Consider the following 24,336-nt stretch of genomic DNA (forward strand, 5'->3'; position numbering starts at 1 on the left):
TCATAACATGACTACCAAAGAGGAAAGAAGTCTCTGCACTCAAGAGGAGTCAGATTTCTTCCTTTAAAACATATGTTGTCCATTGTATATAAAAAACAGTTAATCCACATCAGGATATGTATTTTCAGTTATCTCTGCCCTTCTCCCTACACACACACACACACACACACACACACGCACGCACGCGTGCGTACCTTCCCCATGCACCCCACTGATGGAGGGTTTCTCTTAACTGAGACACATTGTTTCACCAAATCCTCTTGCTAAGTTGTGACAACACTTATCTGACTGGCATTAGAATAGTAGCCTATGGCCATGGAATAGAATGAAACTAAAGTTTCTTCCTGGTAATTCTGGTGTGCATTGCCTGGATGGTTTAAACATTCTTGGTATCATAGATTTTGATTACATCCATGTACATCCTACATTGATGCTTTAGTGTAGTGTGAAGAGCCTTCTAGATGCTTGCCATTATTATCATATGCTCCACCAGCTGGAAAGACTCTAGAATGGACCTGGTCATGGATTATTATTCAATGACCAACTTATTTACACTGGAAGAGCCCATCCCTAAGTTGGCCAAAGAATGACAAGTCTTTCAAGCACAGAAATTCTCCAGGATAAGACCATCTGCTAGATGGCTTGTGATCGGCATAGATGAAGGAAGGGAGTACCCTCACTGTTTGAAATCACAGATTTTGGAGTTTTGTTAGGACTAATACAATATTTTTCTTCTTAATTCACAGATTTTTAAAGTAAGTGTACATTTAAAAGTACAGTTTTTGTGATGCAGTATTTTGAGTGCACACCTGTAATCTCACCCTTTTTAAATACGTTTACAGAGGCCACAAGCGGAAGCTGAATGAGGACGATGCTGCCAGTGAATCTAGTAAAGAGTCCAGTAATGAAGATGAGGAGGGAAGCAGCTCAGAGGCAGATGAAATGGCAGCTGCACTTGAAGCCGAGTTGAATGACTTCATGTGACATCTGGAAGGGAGGAGGATTTGTAATTATGTTTTATTTCTTGTAACAGATCACAGATTTCAAATGAGCCCCATATGGTAGCATTCAAGTTATTTTTTTTTGTCCCTCAAAGCCAGTATGTATATTTTGTAAATCAACACCAAAAGGCGACACATTATTTTACACAATCAGAAATAGGTGTTTTTAAGGTGTTTTACTACAGTCAAAGTATACTTTTTTAAATAGCAAAAGTGTTAAAAGGGGAAAAGGGGAATTAGTGTGCAATGCCAAAGAAGTGTTGAATTTTACAGAATATATAGTAGTAGGAGGGTTTGTGATTTATTGACACATTGCAGGGTTGTGTTTTTTTTTTAATACCACAGCACATGATTTGGAGTAAAAGATTTCAGGGGAAGAGATAAGATAAGAGGAATGATGTAGCAAGAATCTGATGATTCTAGTCATGCTTTTTCACAGCTAAAGCTATCAAAAATATAAAAAGGATTTTAAAATGCAAAACACTTTATATTTGTATAGAAACTGAAAATGTGATATGCAGGCTTCATGAACTCTGCACTTGACATCCACGTCACTTGCTTCCGAAAGAATACATAATGATCAGATTTTCTATTTTTACGTTACTTTCTGAAATAGTTGGGCTCTTTAGAAGACTATTGTTTAGATTTTAAACTTTGCTTCTGTGTAACCTGGAATTTTAGCACAGTATATGTGCTCTGCCATCCTGTACTGCCATAAGGAACTTATTCACGCATTTGTTTTCTTCATAAAAGGAATGAGTGCTAGTTTATCTTAGATAGGATTTTATTTCTTTGGCTGAGAGATCTGATGTAAAGTTTTTGTATATTCTATTTCATATTTGACCCACCAAACAGATTTTTCTTTCATTTAATAAAGATCCATTTTGTAAATTCCCTTCTCTTTTGTGAATTGAAGTAGTGTGTGCATTTTATGACATTCCTTTGATTAGATGGATGCAATTCATCTATCTACCTATTACTTCAGCACTAACTTTATTAAGAACGATCTGCCTTTCTGCAGAGTAGCAAATCTTTCTTGCTAAAGCCTTGTCTTATTCTGTGCAGATGTCATTTTATTTTATTTTGTTTTGTTTTGGTCACAAAGCTAATACAGATAATTAAACAATACTTCACTGAAAAAGTTTTTAAGTTATCAAAAATTATTTTTTTAAAATTTCACAGTCTTTCTACTTATTTTTCAACGGGGAGCTTACTACAAGATATAAAAAATTTTCAGAGGATGATTTATAATTGAATTTCTGAAAGAACCTAAAGATGCCAGGAGTAGAATAAAATTGAACAACTTTAAGGAGTTTAATAGACTTCTGAACTTTAGAGAGAAGAGCAAGATGCTACAAGTGTTGCCTGATGATCACAAGACACTTTTTTTTTTCAAAACCTAGAAAAATGTCTTCCACATATTATACTTCTGTTACTGGTTTTAGCAAACAGAACTTCAAATTTGTTTATTGTTTATTCCATATGGTTTTCTTGGTCAACTTTACTCTTAGCTAGCATGAGACAAAATTGGCTAATAGGTGTTCCAACTAAGACTGAAAAATTCTACTACAAGGCTTTTCAGCCTTGTCACACATTTCTTAACTTCTTGAGTGACGCTGAGTTAAGGCAGTCTTGGCTTATTGATTCCTTTGAATATCCCTTTCCATTTTTTAGATCCACTATAAAATTTCAAAGTGTCCAATTACTCAGTAGGAGGCATTTTTGAGTAGTACTTTCCCAGAAGTTGAAAATAGTGTTATACTTCATATTTACTCAAAAATGTATGAGAGTATTTCACCTGTTGTCTTCAGTCTAAATTGTGGATAAACTTGAATGGAAGGATTGGTGGGGGCTGGTAAGGGGATTAAGTGGCAGGGCCAGGGTTTGAATGCAGGTAGTTTGACTCCAAATCCAGAACTAGACTGTTCCCTACTAATCCATCTGCATGAATGGGGTCAAAGACTTATTGAAATCCTAAGTGAGTTTTTTGTTTCAATTTATTTGATAGAATGGCTTGTTTTAGAGTCTAGAACCAATTATGTTACCAATTATTACCTTGGTTCAATGAAGGTAATTTTGAGTGATGATCAACTCTGGTATTTGTTGCATTTATTTGCCTAAGGTTGTCAATGTTAATATCTGTCTTCCAACTGTATTTGAAGCATAGAAGGCCAAGTAGTCTTGGCCTTGAAGTAGTCTTTGGAATAGGGGAGATCAGAGTTTGAAAAATGTATTGAAAATATCATAGTTTAATTTCTTAGAAACTTCTCTGTTACTCTTATGACCACCACTTCACAGAAAGCACTCTCTTGGCATGAGTTGCAGAGCAAATTTCCCTTCTGTCTATTTTTCCCCGGGTAACTGGCTACTTGGAAATAAAATGAAAGGCTAATTTAAAGCAACTTTTTAAAAAACTAAGACAATCAAAAGACAACATCAGATAGACCTTCATACTCTTCATTAAACACAGATTCAAAATCTGTAAACTGTAGTGAAAGTCTTAATCTCACTAAATGCATCATTGCTATTTCTTTGTTGTATGTACTTTTGCTATAGCAGCAATGAAATCTACATCTGGTTTTCAAAACACATTAAAGATTTTCCATTCAAAAAGAAAATCCACCTTAAATTGATTAAATTGTCTGTGATCAAATTAAGACAAATACTCCCTCATTAGTAGAGAAATAGCCAAGTCTGAATTTGGAGTCAGAAGACCAGGGTTCAAATGCTGGACTTGCAGCTTAATCCCTTTGTGATCTCAGCCAAGTCACTTATTTTTGGGCCAGAATTTCCTCACCTGTAAAATGAGATTGGACCTCCAAAAAATGAAAATGTTACAGTGGAAAATGTTACCTCCTGACTGGGAGGTGATGGGCTTAGGGTACTGAGGGGGAGGGATTTTGATTAAGTTGGGGAGCGGGGGTAGAATTAGGTTAAAAAAAAAAGTGCTGGGAGTCACAGAACCTGAGGTCAAGTTCCAGCTCTGCCTTTCTGGTACCTGTATGACCTTGGTTAAGTCCCCTAACCTCTCCAAGCTTCAGTTTTATTATTTGCAAGATAAGAAGCTAGGACTAGCTCTAAATCTGTGATTCCATGACAAATTCCTTTCTGCTCTAATTCTGTGATCCCTCTGCTATTATAGATTACAACCTATCCATGTACTCTCATCCTGAACAATTCTTGTCTGTGCTTTTCTATAAGTCCTCACAGGATCTATGTTGCATATTAGAGGTATTCTGTTGTTTTTTAAACATTTTATGGGTGTAATTGCAGCACAACCTATCCTTCTCTAACAGATTATATAATAAACTCAAATTCTTTTCCAGTCATACATGTTTTAAGGATGTCATGGTAATTTTCAACCACAAATCATTGTTCATAATATGTCAGTCTACTTCTGCCCTCCTTGTGACTTTCCATTGCACTTTGAATAGTCATCCACAATTGTGATTCTACTGAGATTGTGATATTCCATGATTTGCAGACACATAGCAGCAACAGAAATATAGCAGTGTTGAAAAGGTGGTCTTTTGTGACAAGGAGAACTTAAGATCATCTGACAGTGCAACACTGTCAAATTGTTACCTCCTGTTCAACTTGGGGTTCAGCCTCTCCATCTATATAGCACCTGTCTAAGACAGGGAGCCTGCTGAGTTAGAATACCATTAAGTAAGATACGGCAGTGTGCATTCTTAATCTGTTTTGTTATTTGGACATGAATGGTTAGGTTAGTCTCTTGAATGATTGCATCTCAATGAGAAATCCCTGTAGTATTTCAGAGTTTTATGCAGTCAGGATGGTGGTATTGACAGGCAATCCCAAGTAAGAAGAAAAAGCCAAGGCAGAGATAGAATTGTGAACATGAGACCACTTTTGCAGAATAGGGATTCTTAACCTGAGGTCTGTGGATAGATTTCAGAAAGTCTGTGAACTTAGATAGGAAAAAAGACATCTTTTTTCCCCACTAATTTCTAAGTGAAATTTTAGCATTTTCTTTACTTGTTATAGGCAGCAAACATTCTAAGAAGAGCTCCATAGGCATCACCATATTGCCAACGAGGTCTGTCTCTCTCATACACACACACACACACACACACACACACACATATACACATACATGCACACACACACACACACGCACACACACACTCTTTTGCCATAAGTATTCCTACACAAGCAAGATGGGTTGTTAACCCCGACTTTGGTTGACAATTCATTCATGAAAGTTGATTGCTTTTTTTCAGAAATAAAAATGCAAATGCAAAAATTTTACTTGTCATACAGTATTATTATATATTGAACAATTTCAGGATGCTACAATAAGAAGTCACTGATCATTTAGATCTTGAGCTGTAGGTTACTATCATTAAGTATATTGAAGACATTTAGTCTTGGGGCAAGAAAACATTTAGTTAAATTTTAAATTGGCATTCTGAATTTAATTTGAATACATGCAATTTCAACTTTCTACTACAAATCATCTTCATAAATTTGTTTTATACTTGTGAACAATGCTGTTGGTCATCAATAGAGGTTTTTTAGGAAAAGTAAAGAGCAAACTAGTGGCCAAAATAGATTTGAAAATGTAGGCAAAACAAACTCTAGTAGAGTCCAAGTCTTTTTCTGAAAAGATCATTTCTAGAAGTTTTGTTCTGTTTGATTACCACCTTTAATCTGTTTTCGCATGGCTTTTTTTTGTTGTTGTTTTTGACCTTCTACATGTACATATTCCTAAAGGGAAAAGCCTGGAAAGGACTTTAGGCTGAAGAAATATTTATTTCTTAATATTTTCACTTTAATTAGAAAGAGGATTTTTAATATGCTTCCATACTGCCATTCTGAAAGGTTTTTTTTAACATGCTTCCACACTCCCATTCCAAGGTAAGGTTTCTTCTATCAAGCTCCTCATTTATTAAAATAAAAATTAAAAAGATAACTATTTGGGAAGGGTTAGCAACTAAACAAGAAATAGCAAGGATGTGGGTGAGTTTAAAAAATATATTTCCCAGGCTAATTTCAGTGTTAATTTATGTAAAGGCAAGGAGTGGATACATGAATAAGGTCTTCTCAAAAACTCATTGCTCCTTCATATGATGATATGAGGTTGTTTCCTAATATAAAACTAAAGGGATTTTTTTTCTCCCACTAGAGGGCATTATTTAATATTCACTGATCTAAGGAATTTGACAAAATACATTTTCAAATATTTAATATCTATTTTTTAAAATTAATTTTTTAACAGTCTTTTCTTTTTAACTTTTGAGGTCCAAATTCTTTCCCTCTCTCCCACTCCCTTCTCCACCTGAGAAGCCAAGCAATATGATATCAATTATACATGTGAAATCATACAACACATATTCCCATGCTAGCCAATTGTAAAAAATAAATATAGTGGGAAAATTGTATGTCAGTTTGCACTCAGTTCATCAGGTCTCTCTTTGGAGGTGGATGGTATTTTGATCATGAGTCCTTTGGAATTGCCAAGTTTTTCACAGTTGATCATCATTACAGCATTGCTGTTTGTGTGCATAATGATCTCCTGGTTCTTCTCTCTTCAGTTCACTTCACATCAGTCTTGCCATGTTTTTCTGAAACACCTCCCTCATCGTTTCTTATAGCACAATAGTACTTTGTCACAATTGTATGCCACAACTGTTCAGTTGATGAGCATCCTCTTGATTACCAGTTCTTTGATACCACAAAAAGGGCTGCTACAAATGTGTTTATACATATAAGTCCTTTTCTTTTTTCTTTGATCAAGGATTCAACTACCTCAAAGAAAATGGAAGAATTTTTTTTTTAATACTTTTGGAGGTTGAAAGTTGAGTGCTAAAATATATTGAAGTCTGAAAAGTGGGACTTTAATTTTTTTTTTAATTCTCAAAAAGGACTGATAAGGTACACTGTAGTTTTTTTTTAATTTATTCAGTTTTCCAATTAATATTAAGATTATCCTTTAAGAAGAATTTGCCTTTGTTCTCCGTACAAATTTCTCTGAATAGCTTAGGAATATGTATCCTGGGAACATTAGCTGCTCATCGGTCAGCTGGATCCTTTCTGTCTGTTACAGATATCATTGCCAATTTGTTTCTCAGTGAAAAGAGAAATCTGAGTTTACCTTAGAAACTTTGATGTGGTTACTAATCCGTAATTCCCCTCTCACTTTGTGGAGAGGTTAAATTATACTCCTATGCTTCTCCCTAAAATAGAGTTTAAATACAGGTGTGGGAATGCTTCTTTAATGGAGCAGGAGGAAGCAAGGAGTCTAGCCTCCTGTGTTCTCTTGCCAGCTCCGCCACATGACGAAGGCCTCTGTTTATCAGCTCTGTTTCCTGCTTGGAGAAATACAATGCCCAAGTCATCAGGTGAAATGGCAGACCATGAAAGAGAGTAATAAATTGCTTTGGTGAGTAGCCAAAAACGAAATTTTTAAAAAGTTAAATAAGAAGCATAGCCTTAGAAAGAAGGAAATTTTTAAAAAATTACTTGGGTAGTGATTATGACAGCCTGGTTCAATTTATCAGCACTTAGCACTATTGGAAAAAATATGGCTGACCTGGTCTAGTTGGGCCTTTTTGCCTGAAGTTATACAATGTTGTAATGGCACAGATAGCATCCTAGCTTGGAATGCATATTTCATTCTTTGTTATACTGATTCACCTCAAGTGCAATTACAAAAGCATGTTTGTCTATTCTCAGTTATTTGTGGTGGAATATATATATCGTCATCATCATCATCTTCATCAACATCATCACACTTTCAGCCTGGTTTTGACAACATCCATTTACTTAGGTGCTTTGTTGATGCCATTTTTTTTACCCTTGAAATTATATACGGACCACAGTACAGAAAAAGCTAGTAGAGAAGTCTTTTTAAACCAAGGATTCTTACCCTTTTGTTGTGTCATGGACCCTACTAACTGGTGAGGCCTGTGAACTCCTCTGACTAATATTTTTAAATGAATAAAATATATAGGTTAAAGAACAAACCAATTATATTGAAATCTAATTGTCCAAAACTTCACAGATCCCAGCTTAAGGAAATCTGTTTTAAATCAAACTAACCACTGAGGAAAGATGTGAACCAAAAAGACAACTTTAGGAATGAATAGCTCTGCCTAACACAATTCACATGCAATTCACATTATGGTGTTCCATTTGAAAGAGCTGCAGATTTGTCGATGATAAGATTATTGATTTAGAGCTGAAGGGGACATAAGAGGCCATCTTGTCCAATATCCTTATTTTACAGAGAAGGAAACTGAGGCCCAGAGAGTTCATTACTTGCCTAAGGTCTCAAGTAGTAAAATTCCAGAGCTGGGATGGGAATCTGGTTCCTCCAATTCTAAATCTAGTGTTATTTATTTCTACTGTACTGTTCTGTATCCTTACATCCTTCCCTTCCTACACAAAGATAACAGGTATATACGAGGGTTTTTTTTCCTTGTAGATGGAATGGGAGGTATACAATACATATGCCTATCCCTTTCAATTTCCAATATTTGTTAAGTTTTGTTTTGTTTTTTTCCCCTTATCAAATTAAAGAGTTGTACTAGAGCAAGAATTCTTAACATTTTTAGTATTTACTGCCCCTTTGGCAATCTGGTGAAACCTGTGGACCCCTTCTCAGAATAAAATTTTAAGTGCATAAAATAAAATATGTAGAATTACAAAGAAAAGCAATTATGTTAAAATATAGTTATTTAGAGTTTAAAACTAGGTCACCAATCCCAAGTTAAGAACCCTTAAATTAGATGGTCTGAGATTCATTCTAGCACATTCTCTATGATTCTTTTTGTTCTGATTAATGCTAATTGGCCTCAGAAATGAACTCACATTTTTGGTTTACTAAGTTCTATGCTCTGAATATGCTAACTGTCCCCACTTTTTTCATATTCTAATATGGCTCCAGCTGAATCTAAATGATGCTCCAGCTCAAAGGAATCTATGATCTCATTGATCTGGAAGCTGCCTCCCATGATGGAAGTTGCAACCCATCCGTGCCTGTCCATCCTGTGAAAGCTTTGTCTCTCCTCATATGAGTTCTCTACAAGGGATCCACTAATATGCTGGAGGCTTTCTTTGCTTCCTCCTGATATTTCAAGGGCACCAATAGAGCCCTCTCACTGCCTACCTATTATCTTTCACCCTTGTCACATGACCAATCCAGCTTCCTATCATACATTTACTTTGTTACATCTTTTACTTCTGTTTTTTGAAGTCTTTTTAAAAAAATTATATATTGCAAACCACTAATAAGAAATTCCAGAATGTTTCTATAGACAAATAAAGGAAATAAAAGAAGATAATTACAAATGAAATTAGGTCGGAAATCACAGCTCTTAATTCAGAGTTTAAAACACAATAGCAGAGTTAGCAGAATTCAGAACTTAGAAGACACAATAGATAATCCCCTTAAAGAAGTAAAGACTAACACAGGTTTGAAACACAATGATGGAAATTCCATCATTTTATTCCTGAAATAGAAGAAATTTTGTTCAAAGAAACAAAAGTCAATTTAAAAAAATATGTATGTGAATTTTAGACAAATCCAACCATCTGACTTAAGGAACAGGTGCACAGAGATAACATAAGGATTATAGGTCTCACAGAAGGACATGACAAATTGAAGAAGGAAAAAATAACCCTGAACATTATGCTGCAGGAAAACTACAAGAAAATTGCACAAAAAATTTCAATACAGACAACAGATCTGTGATTCACCAGAGAATAACCCTATCCTTGAAACTCCAAGGGCCTGTAGTAATCATTTCACAATTTCAACAGACAACTTTATAACCAGCAAAGAGGAAAGCTTTCAAATATGAAGGATCACTGATTCAAATAACTCAGGATTTTTTCATAGTCATAAGACTAGAATTGTACCCTTTCCAAAAAGCAAAGAAGCTCAAGTCGCAACCAAAAATAATGTTGGCGCCTAAATTGAGCCTAATCATCAAAAGATAAAAGGATTGACTTAAAACATGAGAGGCACTCCTACCTAAAAACAGAGGTGAACAAAATACTCAACTTGAAAACATCACAAATAGAAACAAAATGAAGGGGAATAAATACAATTATCAAGAAAAATTGAGGAACAAAACAAATCCTTTCATGTATATAGGCTATTGTTAAAGAAAGAAACGGGGCAGGTAGGTAAGTGACTTGGATAGAGCACTGGTCCTGGAGTCATGACCTGATTTCAAATCCGGCCTCAGGCACTTAACACTTACTAGCAGTGTGACCCTGGGCAAGCCACTTAACCCCAATTGCCTCGCCAAAAAAAATAAATAATTAAAAAAGAAAGAAATCGAATTGAAGGCTAAAAGAACAAAGAGGAACCATCAAGGAAAATTAAGGACCTAGGGAGGGCTAAAAATTTAAGCAGAACTTGAAGAATCAGGAGAATAGAAAAACTGAACTAATACATTCCATGGATTAAGTTCCATGACCCCCTACAAGTGAATCAATACAGTTTAATAGGAGGATAACACAATGGGAAGATGTGGGAACAGGAGAAGGAAGATGAAACAAGGGAGCTAGAAATACACCTCTACTCAGTCCATAGGGGATCAGAATAGGAATAACAGTTATCCCTTCCACATTGCAACCTTCCCCAACATGGTTTCAATATATTGCAGGTTGACATAAGAAATTAAATGGGAATTTTTTTGGAGTTTTGTGGAAGCTACAGACAACACGCTAAAGCCAGCAGATGACACAGAAAAAGTTTGAAAACTCAGAAATGCATAAAATATATTGTATAATAGCAACCCAAATTTTACAATAAGTTCTGTAAACATCCCAAAAAAAAAAGAAAGAAAACATTCAGACTTCTCTGGTACAATGGGAGGGCCAAAAAATTTTATACAGATTTTCCAGATTATTGGGGCATGTGCCCCTAACCCCTTCAGTGTGGAAAGGATAACTGTAGTTGATTTGTGTAATTTCATAATTAGAATTGAGGCTGTGAGGAAAAAAGGATAAAAGTAAAGGTATAAGAGAAGGAGGGGGGAGAGGATTCTGGGAAGATGGCAGAGTAGGTCAGAAAATTCCAAGCTCTCCAGATTTCCCCCATAACCAAGACAAAATAGCGGCCTCAGGGTGAACATAGAGCAGTTGAAAATAAAGAGTTGAGGCAGAACAGTGGTCCTCCTGGGACGATTGGAGATCTAAAGAAAAATCCCAGGTTGAGGTTTGGTCCCTGGCTAGTTCTGCTTAATGGGGTTAGCTGGGTTAGGAGGCTGCCTCAGCCCCAGCCACAAGAACTTTTACTCCCAGGACAGGGAAGGGAGTGGAGCATCTGAGCTGGGAAAGATGGAGGGAGCCTCTGCTGACAAGGAATGCCAGCCCCAGCTGTGCTGTGGAGACTTGGCCCTGGAAGAGAAGAAATTAGTACACACCCAGTGAATGCAGAAGCAGAGGGGCTGGGAGCCACTGACTATAAGCACTTGTAGGAGGCTGGAGGTCTTGGTTTCAGTTCCAGGACAGAGAGGAAGACTGAAAGAGGACCTGAGGCCAGATGCACCATCCCACATACCCCAGGACTAGAGGTGATTACAAAAAGTAAGCTCCTAAAAAAAAAAATGAACAGGCAATGGAGAAAGAATCCAATCATGGAAAGAATCCAAAGAGTTACTGTGGGAATAGAGAAGACTGGAATTCACCTTCAGAGAAGGAAACTGAAGTAAAGAAACACTCTTAGGAAACAAATAGAAACCCCAAAGAGTAACGTCAAAGGGTCACCTGCTAGTACTAGTTTCTTCTCTTCCAGGGCCAAGTCTCCACAGCACAGCTGGGCCTGGCATTCCTTGTCAGCAGAGGCTCCCTCCGTCTTTCCCAGCCCAAAAAGAAAAACTTAAAAAAGACTTTAAAAATCAAGTGAGAGAGATTGAGGGGAAAACTAAAACAAAACAAAACAAAACAGATTGTGAAAAGAAAGTCAACCAATTAGCAAAGGAGAACCAGAATCTTAAGGAAGAAATTGACTCCTTGAAAATCAGAATAGGGCAAGGGGATGCCTGTGAAGTTATAAGAGACCAAGAAATAATAAAATATAAAGAATGAAAAAATAGAAGAGAATGGAAAACATCTCATAAGAAAAACAATTGATCTGGAGAACAGATCAAGAAAAGAAAACATAAGAATAACCTAAAAGCTATGATCAAAAAAAGAATCTTGATACATGTAAGATTCTTGCAAGATGCAAGAGATAATTAAAGAAAATTGTCCTGAAGCATTAGAATTAGAGGGGAAAGTAGAAATAGAAAAAAAAATCCACCAATCACCACCTGAAAGAGATCCTACAAGGAAAAACCACAAGAATATATCATAGTCAAACCCCCAAATCCCCAGCTCAAGGATAAAATATGAGCAATGAGAAAAAATAACAATTTAAATATGACAATGCCACAATTAGAATCACACAAGACCTAGTAGTGGTGACCCTGAAAGATCACAGGTCTTAGAACACTATATGTTGAGAAGCAAAAGAACTGGGGTTCTGGCCAAAAATACCATACGCAGCAAAGCTAAGCATAATCCCGAATGAAAAAAATGGACATGTAATGAATTGTCAGATTCGGGATTTTGTTTAAAAAAACAAACCTGAACTTAATAAAATTTGACAAGCAAGAGCCAAGAGAAATATAAGGTACATACCAAAGACTAACTGCAAGGGACTTAATAAGGACAGACTGTTTACCTTTTATAGGAGGAAATATAAAATATATGTCTAAGATTAGTAATTAGGTTAGACCTGAGTATGATATGATTTTAAAAAGTAAAACCATTTAGGAGCAGCTAAAAAGAGTAATTATACAAATGAGGTGCAAGAGGAAGCAACAATACAGAGGAATCAGATGGGGGAGGAAGGCAGGTAGTTCTGGAAACCTACTTTCATCAGGAATGGGTTCAAGAGGGAACAATATCTACAAGAGCATAAAAGTCTTCTAAATTCAGAAAGAAATAAAATGCTAAGGAGATAGGATCTTTAGAGAGCAGGATGAGGGAATAGGTTAAAGGGGGTATAGAAGGGTATTTAGATTAATGGAAATGGGAGGATAAGGGAGAGATTCTTGGAGGGAGGGTAGGTTAAGTAATAGAAGGGCAAGGTAGCAGGTAGAAGTAAAGTAGAGAAGTTAGGAGAGAGAGGAAATAAGAGATGCACAAATGTAAAATAAAGAGCAGGAGCAGAATTTGTTAAGGAAAAATGAGGCAGGGGTAGTAACCATGATTTTAGACAAAGTAAGGGCTAAAATAGATTTAATCAAAAGAAAAAAATAGGGAAATTACACTATGTGTCAGCCATATCCATCAACATTGTTTTGAACTATTTAAAATAGCTAGACAGTATAAGGTTGGAATATTGCTGTGGTGTAGGAAATGATAACTTGGTGGACTTGGAAAAATATGGAAAGACTTGGACTTATGAAGGAAGAGGTTATCCCCCCTCAGAGAAACAGAGGACCAATAAGTATCATATGGCCTTACATAGATGCATATGAATCTATATGTCTCTATGTGAGTATAGATATCTAAGTATATGTAAGTAAGGGTATGTATGTAAGGGTATTTGTATGTATATATATTTTGTGTCTGTATCTCATATATGTGTGCGTGTGTGTGTGTGTGTGTGTGTAAATCCAGTTTAATTGTAGAAGGGGGACAGGGAGGAAGGAGGGAAAAAGAACAAATTAAAAAGTATACAGCAGAGAAGAAAAGAAAACTTACAAGGAAGCAAAGAAAAGATGGACGGCTCTCAACACAACGCATAGTATTTATTATATAGGCTTTCTTGAAATGGAAATTTATTGCTGTATATTTTGAATCCTCTCTTACATTCTACAAATGCACATGACAATGCTTTTTTTTCTTTTCTTATTGTGTATTTAAGTTTTAGTTTAAATTTTTTTTAAATTAGGATTAAAAAAAAGAAATAGGGACCTATATAATGGGTTTTGTTGGGAGAGTGGAATTTGTACATTTGTGTATCAAATTCTCACTCAATTCATGTTTACCAGTTAATAAAGATTCTAGTAGCTGTTATGTATAGATTTCTAGGACACTCTCCATTTTGGGAGATTAAGTTCAGTGCCTGCCTGGCTCAATATTACATTCCTCCCAACACCTCCTGCCTAACATTAGGGGACTTCAACATACATATTGATACTCAAAAACCCTAAACTCCAGTTTCTCAACTTACTCATTTCCCATGTCCTAGTAGGTGCTTAATAAATGTTTGTTGTCTGACTGAACCTCCTATGATCTCATCCTAGGTGAGGGAGCATATGAGTGCATAAAGCAGATGGAACCCAGAATTCTGAGGGGAAGGGGCAACAGAACCAGATATAGGATGATGATCTGGTAAGGGCAGAGGTAGGAATGGGCTTCATACATCAGGAGAGAGTGATGGTCATCATATTACACTACTGTTCAATATGGCTTCCTTCATGAACTGTTGTTTCTAAGAGTGAAGCACAGCATAAAAAATGGGGAAAGATACAAATTCAATAGAATAGAAATGGGATAGAAGAAGGAGTTCTTGGCATTCTAGAAACTACATGAGGAATTCTAGCGAGAACAAACAAGTAGGATATATGGGTAGTATGGATTATTCACATATGAACTTAGAAGTAAAATTCATAACAGTGGAAAAGAAGAGAAATAAGAACAAAACACATTTGGTGGGATTGGGAGAAAGGTGGATATTAAAATATATACTTAACTGGGTGGGGGAAAACAAGGATCAAAAGAGAGAAATATATATATTTTTCATTTCATTTATCAATTTAAATAAAGTCAAGGAACTTGAGATAGGGTAGACAAATAGGGGAAAAGGGAAAACCTGTGAAAATAGGCTAATATCAAAGGATAGTGTAAGAAGACAATCACAAAGTACTGATTTTAAAAAGGAGAGGAGCAAAAAAAATCAATACAAATGAAATATACAGAAAAAAGCAAACAATCATAATCTTATAATCTTAAGTATGAATTAAACAATATGAAAGTGGCAGAATGGATAAGAAAACCCAGCAATTTGCTATGTACAAGAACTATTTAGATATTTATACCCAAGATATAAAAAGAATTCATATCTATATGTGTGTGTATATACGTATACATGTCACATACTGATATATATGACATATGTTCACACATATAGCTTACGTGTAAGATCATTGGAAAAATATGCTACATTTTCCCACTTGTTTTCCTTATAGTTCTATACTTATAATTCTAACTGTGTTGATTTTGCTTGTGCAAAAGCTTTTTGATTTTATATACTAGAAATTGTCGACTTTATCTTCTACAACCACTTCTATCCCATGTTAAGAACCTTTTTTGCTGGTGGAGCCAACATGGCAGAGTGCTAAGATGTAGTACGGCCAATCTCTGGTCCACAAACTCCTCCAAACAAATCTAGAAAGTACACCAGACTAAATCTTGTTGGAGTAATCAATGCACAATGAATAATTTGTGCAGCCCTGCTCAGGAAAGGGAGATAAAGAGATCTGTAGACATTGTGAATGAGGTTGAGCCAGGAAAACATGCATAAGCACTCCAGAGTGTAGGGAGAGGCTATACAGGGCAAGAGGAGATTTCTAGACCCATACTAGGGCATACTGGATCACTGTAATGGGGACAGAGGTGAACTGGCAGCTTTATTGCCTATTATCCAGAACTATCCAGGTCTGAGTTACAGATCTATGGCAGACTAAGAAGGAGACCTGCATGGGGGCAAGATATACCCTGGGCAGTGTGTAGAGAAAGGAGAAAGCCAAAAGTAGCAGTGAAAGCTTGCAGGTTCCCAGCCTGTCACAGAGGTCCTGGAATAACAACACTCAATATCCCCAATATAATAACAACATGGCCAGCCCAGACCTTCCCTCCAAAAGTGTGGCAGAGCCCAGCCCTAACATCAAGTCCAAAGTCCAAAGTGGACTAGAAGAATGGGCAAACAAAGAAAGAACCCCACAAAATGAGCTGTTATGGTGGCAGAGAAGCTCAAGACATAAACTCAGATGAAAGGAATGATTCCAAAACATCTACAAACAAAGTCACAGAGAAAAACATAGCTTGGGCAAAAAGTCAATTAGAATTCCTGTAAAAGATGAAGTAAGCATTTAAAAATGCTTTTATAAAAGAAAGCGCTTGAGGGGAAAAGTGAAAAAAGAAATGAGAGCTATGGAAGAAAGAATTAGTGATTAACATTTTGGGACAAGAGGTACAAAATCCCTGAAAATTAGAATGGACCAGATAGAAGCCAATGACTCTATAAGATAATAAGAAATATTAAAACAAAGTCAAAAGACTGAAAATAAGGAAGAAAGCATAAGTTATCTCATAGCAAAAAAAAACCAAATTGCCCTAGAAAATAGTGAGAAGAAATCTAGAAGTCACTGGACTATTGGAATGCCATGACAAAAAATAACAACAACAACAAAACAAAAAACCCTAGACACTCTATTTCAAGAAATGTTGGAAGAAAACTACCCAGATTTCTTAGAATCAGAGGGCAAAATGGAAATAGAATTTACTGTTCACCTCTAAAAAAAATCACTACAAAATGAAAACTCCTAGGAACATCATAGCCAAAATTCGGAATCTCCAGGTCAAAGAAAAACACTCTATGCAGCCAGAAAGAATTAAAGTACTGAGAAGCACAGTCATCATCATACATGATTTAATAGTCAGCTCTATAAAGGAGCAGGAAATTTAAAATACAGTATTCCGAGAAGCAAAGGATGTGAGCTTACAGCCGAAAAAAACTTCCCCAGCAAAAAGGAGTGTAATGCTATTGGAGGAGGGGAAAAATGGATCTTTAATGAAAGAGAGTACTTCTACTATTCTTGTTGAAAAGACTAGAGCTGCTGAGAAACTTTGAAAAGCAAACATAGGAGTAAAGAGTAACATAAAAAGGTAAACATGAATGAAAAGTGATAAAACACTAAACAAGGATAAACTCCTTACATTCAAATATGGGGGGATACATCTGTCCATCATTGTTAGGGGTCACAGTGGGAGTGCAATTAGACGAGGCCTAGGAATGGTTCTGTTATGTCTAGATGATCTTAGGAGGAGAATAGAAAGAGTGGTGAAGAGGAATACACTGTAGAGGAACGGAAAGGAAAGCTGGGGAAAATCATCTCCTTAATCAGGGTATACAAGTAGACATCTATACAAACTAGGAGGAGAGGGTGGTGGAGAGATGCTGACACTTGAACTGTGCTGTCATCTGAACTGGTCAAAAGAAGAAAATACTCACACAGAGTTGGGTACTGAGATACATTTCACTGAACAGAGAAATGGAGATAGGAGGAAAGAGGGGGAGGGGAAATTAGAGGGAAGGTAGACTAAGGGAGGAATTAATCCTAAGTAAAATAAACTCTAAGGATGTACAAAAGTAATTATGGCTCTTTTTGAGATGGTAAATAATGAGAATCTGAAGGGGTACCCATAACTTGGGGAAGGGATGAATAGGTTGTGATGTATAGACGTGATGGAACACTATTTTACTGAACTTTTATTGGTGTAATGATCAGCCATGACTCCAGAGGATAGAAAGGTAGGAGACTCTAAATGCAGTGATGAGACAGTTTTTTTTTTTGACATGGCCAATGTAGAAATTTGGTTTAATTGACCATATACATTTGTGGTGGGTTTTGTGTTTCTTGTGTTCTCAGTTGTAGATAAGAGTTACGGTGGGAAAGTAAGAAGGCAAATTTTGGCTGATTAAAACAAAATACTTTCAATTAAAAATAAAGACTCCTTTCTCCTAACCATAGCTGTGATAGGACTCTCCTTCCTTTCTCCTTAACTTTTTAAGATGATTTGACTTTTTATATTCAGGTCACCTATTTATTTGGCACTTATTGTGAAATATGGTATTAGATATTGGTCTAAAGATATTTTCTTCCAGATTTCCTTCCTATTTTCTCAGAAATTTTTGTTGAATAGGGAATCTTTATCCAATAGTTGGTGTCCTTGGTTTTATCAAAAAGCATTCTATGTTTACTTGCTTCTGGATCTTGAATTTCTGCAAAAAAAGAAATTAAGACTAGTCTGCCTTACTAGTCTGATAGGACCTTTCCTTGATGAAACTCACTAACCATATGGGTAATATTTTCTAGAATTTTCCAGGACTCACTGACCTATGTAGTTCGTAGTCTCTATTTTCTTTCTTTCTTTGAAAATCGATCTTGTGCCATTTAACATGCTTGTCAGTGACGTGGATAAAGCTATACATAGGTATGATGTAGCTATCATGCCTATCAAATTACACAAAGCTGCAAGGGATAGCTAACATGCTGAACATTCAAGATATGCTGACAGGCTAGAATGTCAAAACTGAATTGAATTTGATACAATTTATTGAGTTATGAAAGTCAAGGTCAAAAGTGTATGACGGGGGAGGCTTGGTAAGACAGAATTTCATCTGTAAAAGATCTGAGAATTTTAATGGCCTTTAGGGTCAATATGAGTTAGCAGTTGACATGGCATCTAAAAAAGTGATTTTAGGTCATGTTAAGAGAGAAGCGCAGCATCTTGGAATAATGAGGTGAGTGATAGTATCACTGTTCTTTGTCCTGGCAAAGAAGGCTCAATTCTAGGTGCCAATTTTTTACTTTTTATTTCTTGTGTATTTTTTTTAATAAATGTTATTCATGCCTTTTATTTTTGCATCGTAGTTATTTCTGGATGTTTCCTGCCCTGATCCTCTCTCTTCCCCCAATAAATTATCTGATTTCATATGGTACTTAATAGTCTGTGTGCCACATTTTAAGGAAGAACATTGGTAGAAAATGAAAAAAAACTGGATTTGGAGTGATAGAAACTGGGCTCAACTCCTAACTGCCAGGTGTTCAATAGACATCTTAATATCTGTGTGACCTTGGGCAAGTCACTTAACCTCTTTGCTCCGTAGGTTATTGTCTTTAGTTTTCTTCTACAGCTTCAATTCATTTCAAGTTCTACATTGATGTGGTACCAGGCCATATGCTTTCTTTGTCTTCCAAGCTTTCCTGGCTTCCATCTTTTATGAATGTCATTTAAACATCTGAGTTGATTGGTTGATTTCTCAGTACATCCAATTAGGCCTCTTCAGACAATTTGCTTTTTTGTCCTCATATAAATTGTTTCTCTTTGTGTATTCAGAATTTAATTTAGGGAGGGTGGGGAGCCATCATGATGAAGTAGAATGCAAGCTGGATTTGAAGTCAGAGCATCTGGTTTCAGATTCTGGCTTGGCTACCTCTGTAATCTTGGGTAAGCCACTTAAACTCATGCTGCCTCAGTTTCCTCATCTGTAAAATGTGAGGACTGGATTAAATTACCTCAAAGATCGTGTCCAACTTTCAATCTATTTCCCTATAGGAGCTTCCTATTCATCCTTGACTTTCAACTTCCAATCTCAGACTTCAAACTGCCTTTCAGACATCTAGAACTCAAACTCATTACTTTTCCTCCCTTCTTCCAAATTCCCCTTTTGTTGTTGAGGACACCAGCAACCTCCAAGTGGCCCAGGCTCACCAACCTAGCTGTCATCCTCAACTCCTTACTAACTCTAACCCCTCCATCCCCTGCCCCAGCCCTGCATATCCAATCTGTTATGAAGGGCTGTTGATCTCATCTTTGCAGCATCTCTGAAATACTCTCCCTTCTCTCCTCTAACACTGCTACCACCTTGGTGTAGGTCCTCATCGCCCCAAACCTGAACTACCACAACAGTCTGCTGATGGGTCTGTGTGGTTCAAGCCTCTCCCAACTCCAATCTCCCTCACTTTCTCCACTCCAAATTGGTGGCTTCATTCAACCACCTAAGTTATTTTTCTGAAGTGCAGATCTGATCACATTGCCTTCCTACTCAGTAAACTCTGATGGCTCCCAGTTGCCTCCAGAATCAAATATAAAATCCTCTTGTTTAGCATTCGAAGTCCTTCTTAGACTCCTCCTACCTTTCCAATCCTCTTACCTCACTCTCTTCCATTTACTCTTCAAATCAGTGACACTGGCCTCCAGGCTGTTGCATAAACAAGATACTCCATCTCTCATCTCCAGGCATTTTCTCAGGCTGTTGCCCATGCCTGGAAAGCTTTCCCTCTTCGTCTCTGCCTTTTATCTTCTCTGGCTTCCTCTACATCCCAACTAAAATCCCACCCTTTATGGAAAGCCTTTTGTACCTCCTCTTAATTCCAGTGCCTTCTCTCCCTTAATTATTTCCCATTTATCCTGCATAAAGCTTTTTTTGTACCTATTTGTTTGCTTATTGTCTCCCCATTAGATTAGTCATTAGCAATGTCTGCCTTTTAGCTTTTCTTTGTATCCCTAGCACTTAACGGTGCAGATGCCTAATAAATGCTTATTGACTGAATGACTTTTTAAAAAGCTTTGCTTTATCAACTTTTTTTTTAATGTCACTGTTACTACCTCCTTCTCTGGTAACAAATAAATACAGTCAAACAGAACAAACTAGCATATTGGCCATGTCTGAAAACACATGCTTTATCTCACACTTTGTTATTCACTGTATTCTTTTTCTTTACTGACTTTCCATTTAGAATTTTAGCCAATTGAATCTTGCCTATACTTTTTGTGACCCCTCTGAAATCTGCTCTTCAAAAATCTAGATCACACGTCAAACTATTGCTGGCTTTCATCTGCTCCTCTATCCCAAATTCTAAAATAGAATGGTCACTTTCCTCCAAGGTTCCCATCATTTCTGCTAGTTCCTTCTTATTGGTAAAAATCGGATCCAGAATAGAATTTTCCTTTGTCAGTTCCTCCATCTCTTAAAAGATATATTTAGGGGCAGCTAGGTGGCGCAGTGGATAGAGCACTGTCCCTGAAGTCAGGAGGACCTGAATTCAAATCTGACCTCAGAGCAAATATTTGACACTTATTAACTGTGTGACCCTGGGCAAGTCACTTAATCCCAATCGCCTGAAAAAGAAGATATATTTAGCTCCTTTCCCCATTCTGATATTCTGCTAATTTCATTTCTTTAATATTTTTATTCATTTTGATTTTGCTGTGAGAGATTTCTAGTTTTATTTCATGTACTTTTGTTGGTAGTATTTGAGAGCTCTCAAAGATATTCATATCCCTGCCCTCCTAGAGCTCTCAGTGGTGGGAGACAGAAGGGCTGTATGTCCTGCACAAATAGCCAGTACTAATGGTACTCATTAAGGACGTAAGTGGTATACAAGGAGAAGAGAGGGAAAGAAATTATTACTGGCTCAAATGTCTCCTTGTCTACAAGGATAGTAGAAGAAACTTTGTCAAATGTTTTGCTGAAGTGCAGGCATGCTAATGCGTAAGGCATTCCCTTTATCAGGTTACCCTTGTAGAAAGAAAGAAGAGAGAGAGAGAGAGAGAGAGAGAGGAGAGAGAGAGAGAGAGAGGAGAGAGAGAGAGAGAGAGGAAGGAGAGGAGAGAGAGAGAGAGAGAGAGAGAGAGAGAGAGGAAAAAAGAAAGAAATCTGATTAGTCTAGCATGAATTATCTTTGATAAAGTCATGATCTTAGTGATCTTCTCCTTCTAAATCATTGCAAGCCTTTCTTTTATAAATGCGTTCTAGGATTTTGCCTGAAATTGAAGTCAATTTTTAGGACTTGTAGGACTAGTTTAAAGACCTCACTCTCTTCCCTTCTTAAGAATTCAGATAGTTGCTTGTTTTCATGTTGTTTCATTTCTTCTATTTTTCCATTTATTTTCAAAGATCAATGGAGTACTCTTTTTTTCATGTGTTTTAAAAGGGTAATGACTCAGTTCTCATAATACCCTGGAATATAGTTTGTCAAGGGGTGGTGATTTGAATTTATTAAAAGCAGACAAGTGGAAGATGACAGAATAGAGAAAGCACTCAGTCAACCTCTCCAAACAGCTTTAAAATAGCATCTGAAATAAAATTTTGGAGTGGCAGAGCTAACAAAAGGTGTGAGTGAGCCCAAGACAATTTAGAAGATCTAAAAGAGAGATCTATGACAGAGGGATGGAGGCTGGCCCAGAGTCCATATGGAGGAAACACCAGTGGTAGCAACAGAAGCAGCAGCTTCAGGAACTCTCAAGCCAGAGATGGTAAGGGGATCAGGCAAATGGTTGGAAATGGTTTGTAGAAGAACCCTATTCTAGCACTGGATACAGAACCAGATGCTACCTGGCAAATCCATTGCCTATACCCACTTCTCTGTTCTGTGTCATAGTTCAAGGGTGGAAAAGAACATTTTCGGTCAAGATGGAGTGGGATCCCTCAGAAAGAGTATCACTTACAGTCCCAAGCAATCAGGGACCCTGAGGAGCAGTATCAATTGCAGTCTTAAGGGATCAGGAGCCTTTCCTGGGTAAGGATCAGAGTGCAGACCAGGAAACAGTAACCATACTTCTCTCCAGATCATACCACCTTGGAAGCACCAAAAACCTCCAAACCTGCAGATATAACATCTGAGAACAGCAGTACAAAAAAGCCTGAAGCTTGAGACAGTATTCTTTCCACCTTCTATGGCAGGAACAGAGCCCAACTTTACAATATAGTTCAAAATCAAAAAATAGGATGGAAAAACAAGCAAATAAAGAACATGACCATAAAAATTTACTACCATGGTGACAGGGAAGATGAAGATGCAACTTCAGAAGAAGACAATGCAGTCAGAACAGCTACAAGCAAAAACTCAAAGAAAAATGTATTGAACAATAGTCCCAAAAAGAATTTCTAGAAGAGTGAAAAAAATTATTTTCAAAATCAAATATAAGTGGTAGAGGAAAAATTAGGTTAAAAATGAGAGCAAAGGAAGAAAATTATGAAAAGACAATAAACAGCTTGATAAAAGAGACACAAAAATACTGAAAAAAAGGTTAAAAAATAAAATTGGCTAAATAGAAAAAAATACAATAATTCACTGATGAAAATGACTCCTTAATTGCAAAGAATTGGAAATTGAGAGGATGCCCATCAATTGAGGAATGGCTAAACAAGTTGTGGTATATGAATGTAATGGAATACTATTATGTTATAAGAAATGATGAACAGGTAGATTTCAGGGGGAAAAAACTGGAAAGGCTTACATGAATTGATGCAAAGTGAAATGAACAGAACCAGGAGAACATTGTTTACAGTAACAGCAACATTGTACAATGATCAGTTATGAATGACTTAGCTATTCCCAGCAATACAATGATCTAAGACAATTCTAAAAGACTTGCAAAGAAAAATGCTATTCACATCCAGAGAAAGAACTAGTGGAGTCTGAATGCAGATCAAAGCATACTATTTTCACTTTATTTTTTTCATCTTTTTTTTTCTTTGGTCTATTTCTTCTTTCACAACATGGCTTATGTGGAAATGTGTTTTACATGATTGCAAATATATAACCTATATCAAATTGCTTACCATCTTAGGAAGGGGAGAAGGAAGGAAGAAAGGAGGAAAAGAGGGAGAAAATTTGAAACTCAATATTTTTTAATGAATGTTAAAATTGGCCTTTAGATGTAATTTTAAAAAAAACACTATAAAGGGGAGGAATAATAACTACTTAAAAAGCAAAGTTGGCCAAATGGAAAAAGAGCTTACTGGATAGCAAAATAGATTAGAAACCAGAATCCAACAATGTGTTATTTATAAGAAACACACTTGAAACAAACACACAGAGTTAAAATAAGAGGCTGGAGCAGAATCTAATATGCTTCAGATGGTGTAAAAAAAAAGGCAGGGTTAGCCATCATGAACTCAGACAAAGCAAAAGTGAAAATAGATCTAATTAAAAGGGTTAAGCAAGGAAACTGCATCTTGCTAAAGGCACTATAGACAATGAAGTCATATCAATAGTAAACACATATATACCAAATGGTATAACATACAAATTCTTAAAGGAAAAGTTAAATGAATTATAGGAGTAAATAGATAGTAAAATTATATTAATGGGGAACCTGAACTTCTCCTTTCAGAGCTAGACAAATCTAACCATAAAATAAATAAGAAACAAAGTAATCAAATCTTAGAAAAGTCAGATACGATAGACCTCTGGAAAAAAAAAACTGAATGGGAATCAAAAAGAATATACTTTTTTTCTTAGCTGTATAGTGCACCTTCCCCAAAATTGACCATGCATAAGGGTCATGACCAAATGCAGAAAAATTAAATGCACCCTTTTCAGACCATAATACAATAAAAATTCCATTCAGTAAAGGGCCATGGCAGCATACATTAAAAAGTAATTGGAAACTAATCAACTAGGTGGTGTAGTAGATAGAGTGCCAGGCCTAGAGTTAGGAAGACTCATATTCCTGAGTTGAAATCTGGCCTCAGACACTTACTAGCTGTGTGAACCTGGGCAAATGA

At 36.5% G+C, this 24,336-nt stretch overlaps 1 protein-coding gene across 2 annotated transcripts in view; it reads left to right on the forward strand.

The window, feature by feature from the left end:
• CTDP1 (CTD phosphatase subunit 1) overlaps positions 1-1,892 on the forward strand; it is a 167,037-nt gene extending 165,145 nt beyond the window's left edge. For both annotated transcript variants that reach the window (XM_020986907.2, XM_020986908.2), the window contains one exon: positions 843-1,892. In XM_020986907.2, coding sequence (XP_020842566.1) covers positions 843-984 — 142 coding nt within the window. In that variant the 3' untranslated portion in view covers positions 985-1,892. The remainder of the gene's footprint in view (positions 1-842) is intronic.
• The last annotated feature ends 22,444 nt before the right edge of the window (positions 1,893-24,336 follow it).

This window comes from Phascolarctos cinereus, unplaced genomic scaffold (assembly GCF_003287225.1).
Source record: "Phascolarctos cinereus isolate Bilbo 61053 unplaced genomic scaffold, phaCin_HiC Scaffold_4;HRSCAF=312, whole genome shotgun sequence".
In the NCBI taxonomy this organism is placed as follows: domain Eukaryota; kingdom Metazoa; phylum Chordata; class Mammalia; order Diprotodontia; family Phascolarctidae; genus Phascolarctos; species Phascolarctos cinereus.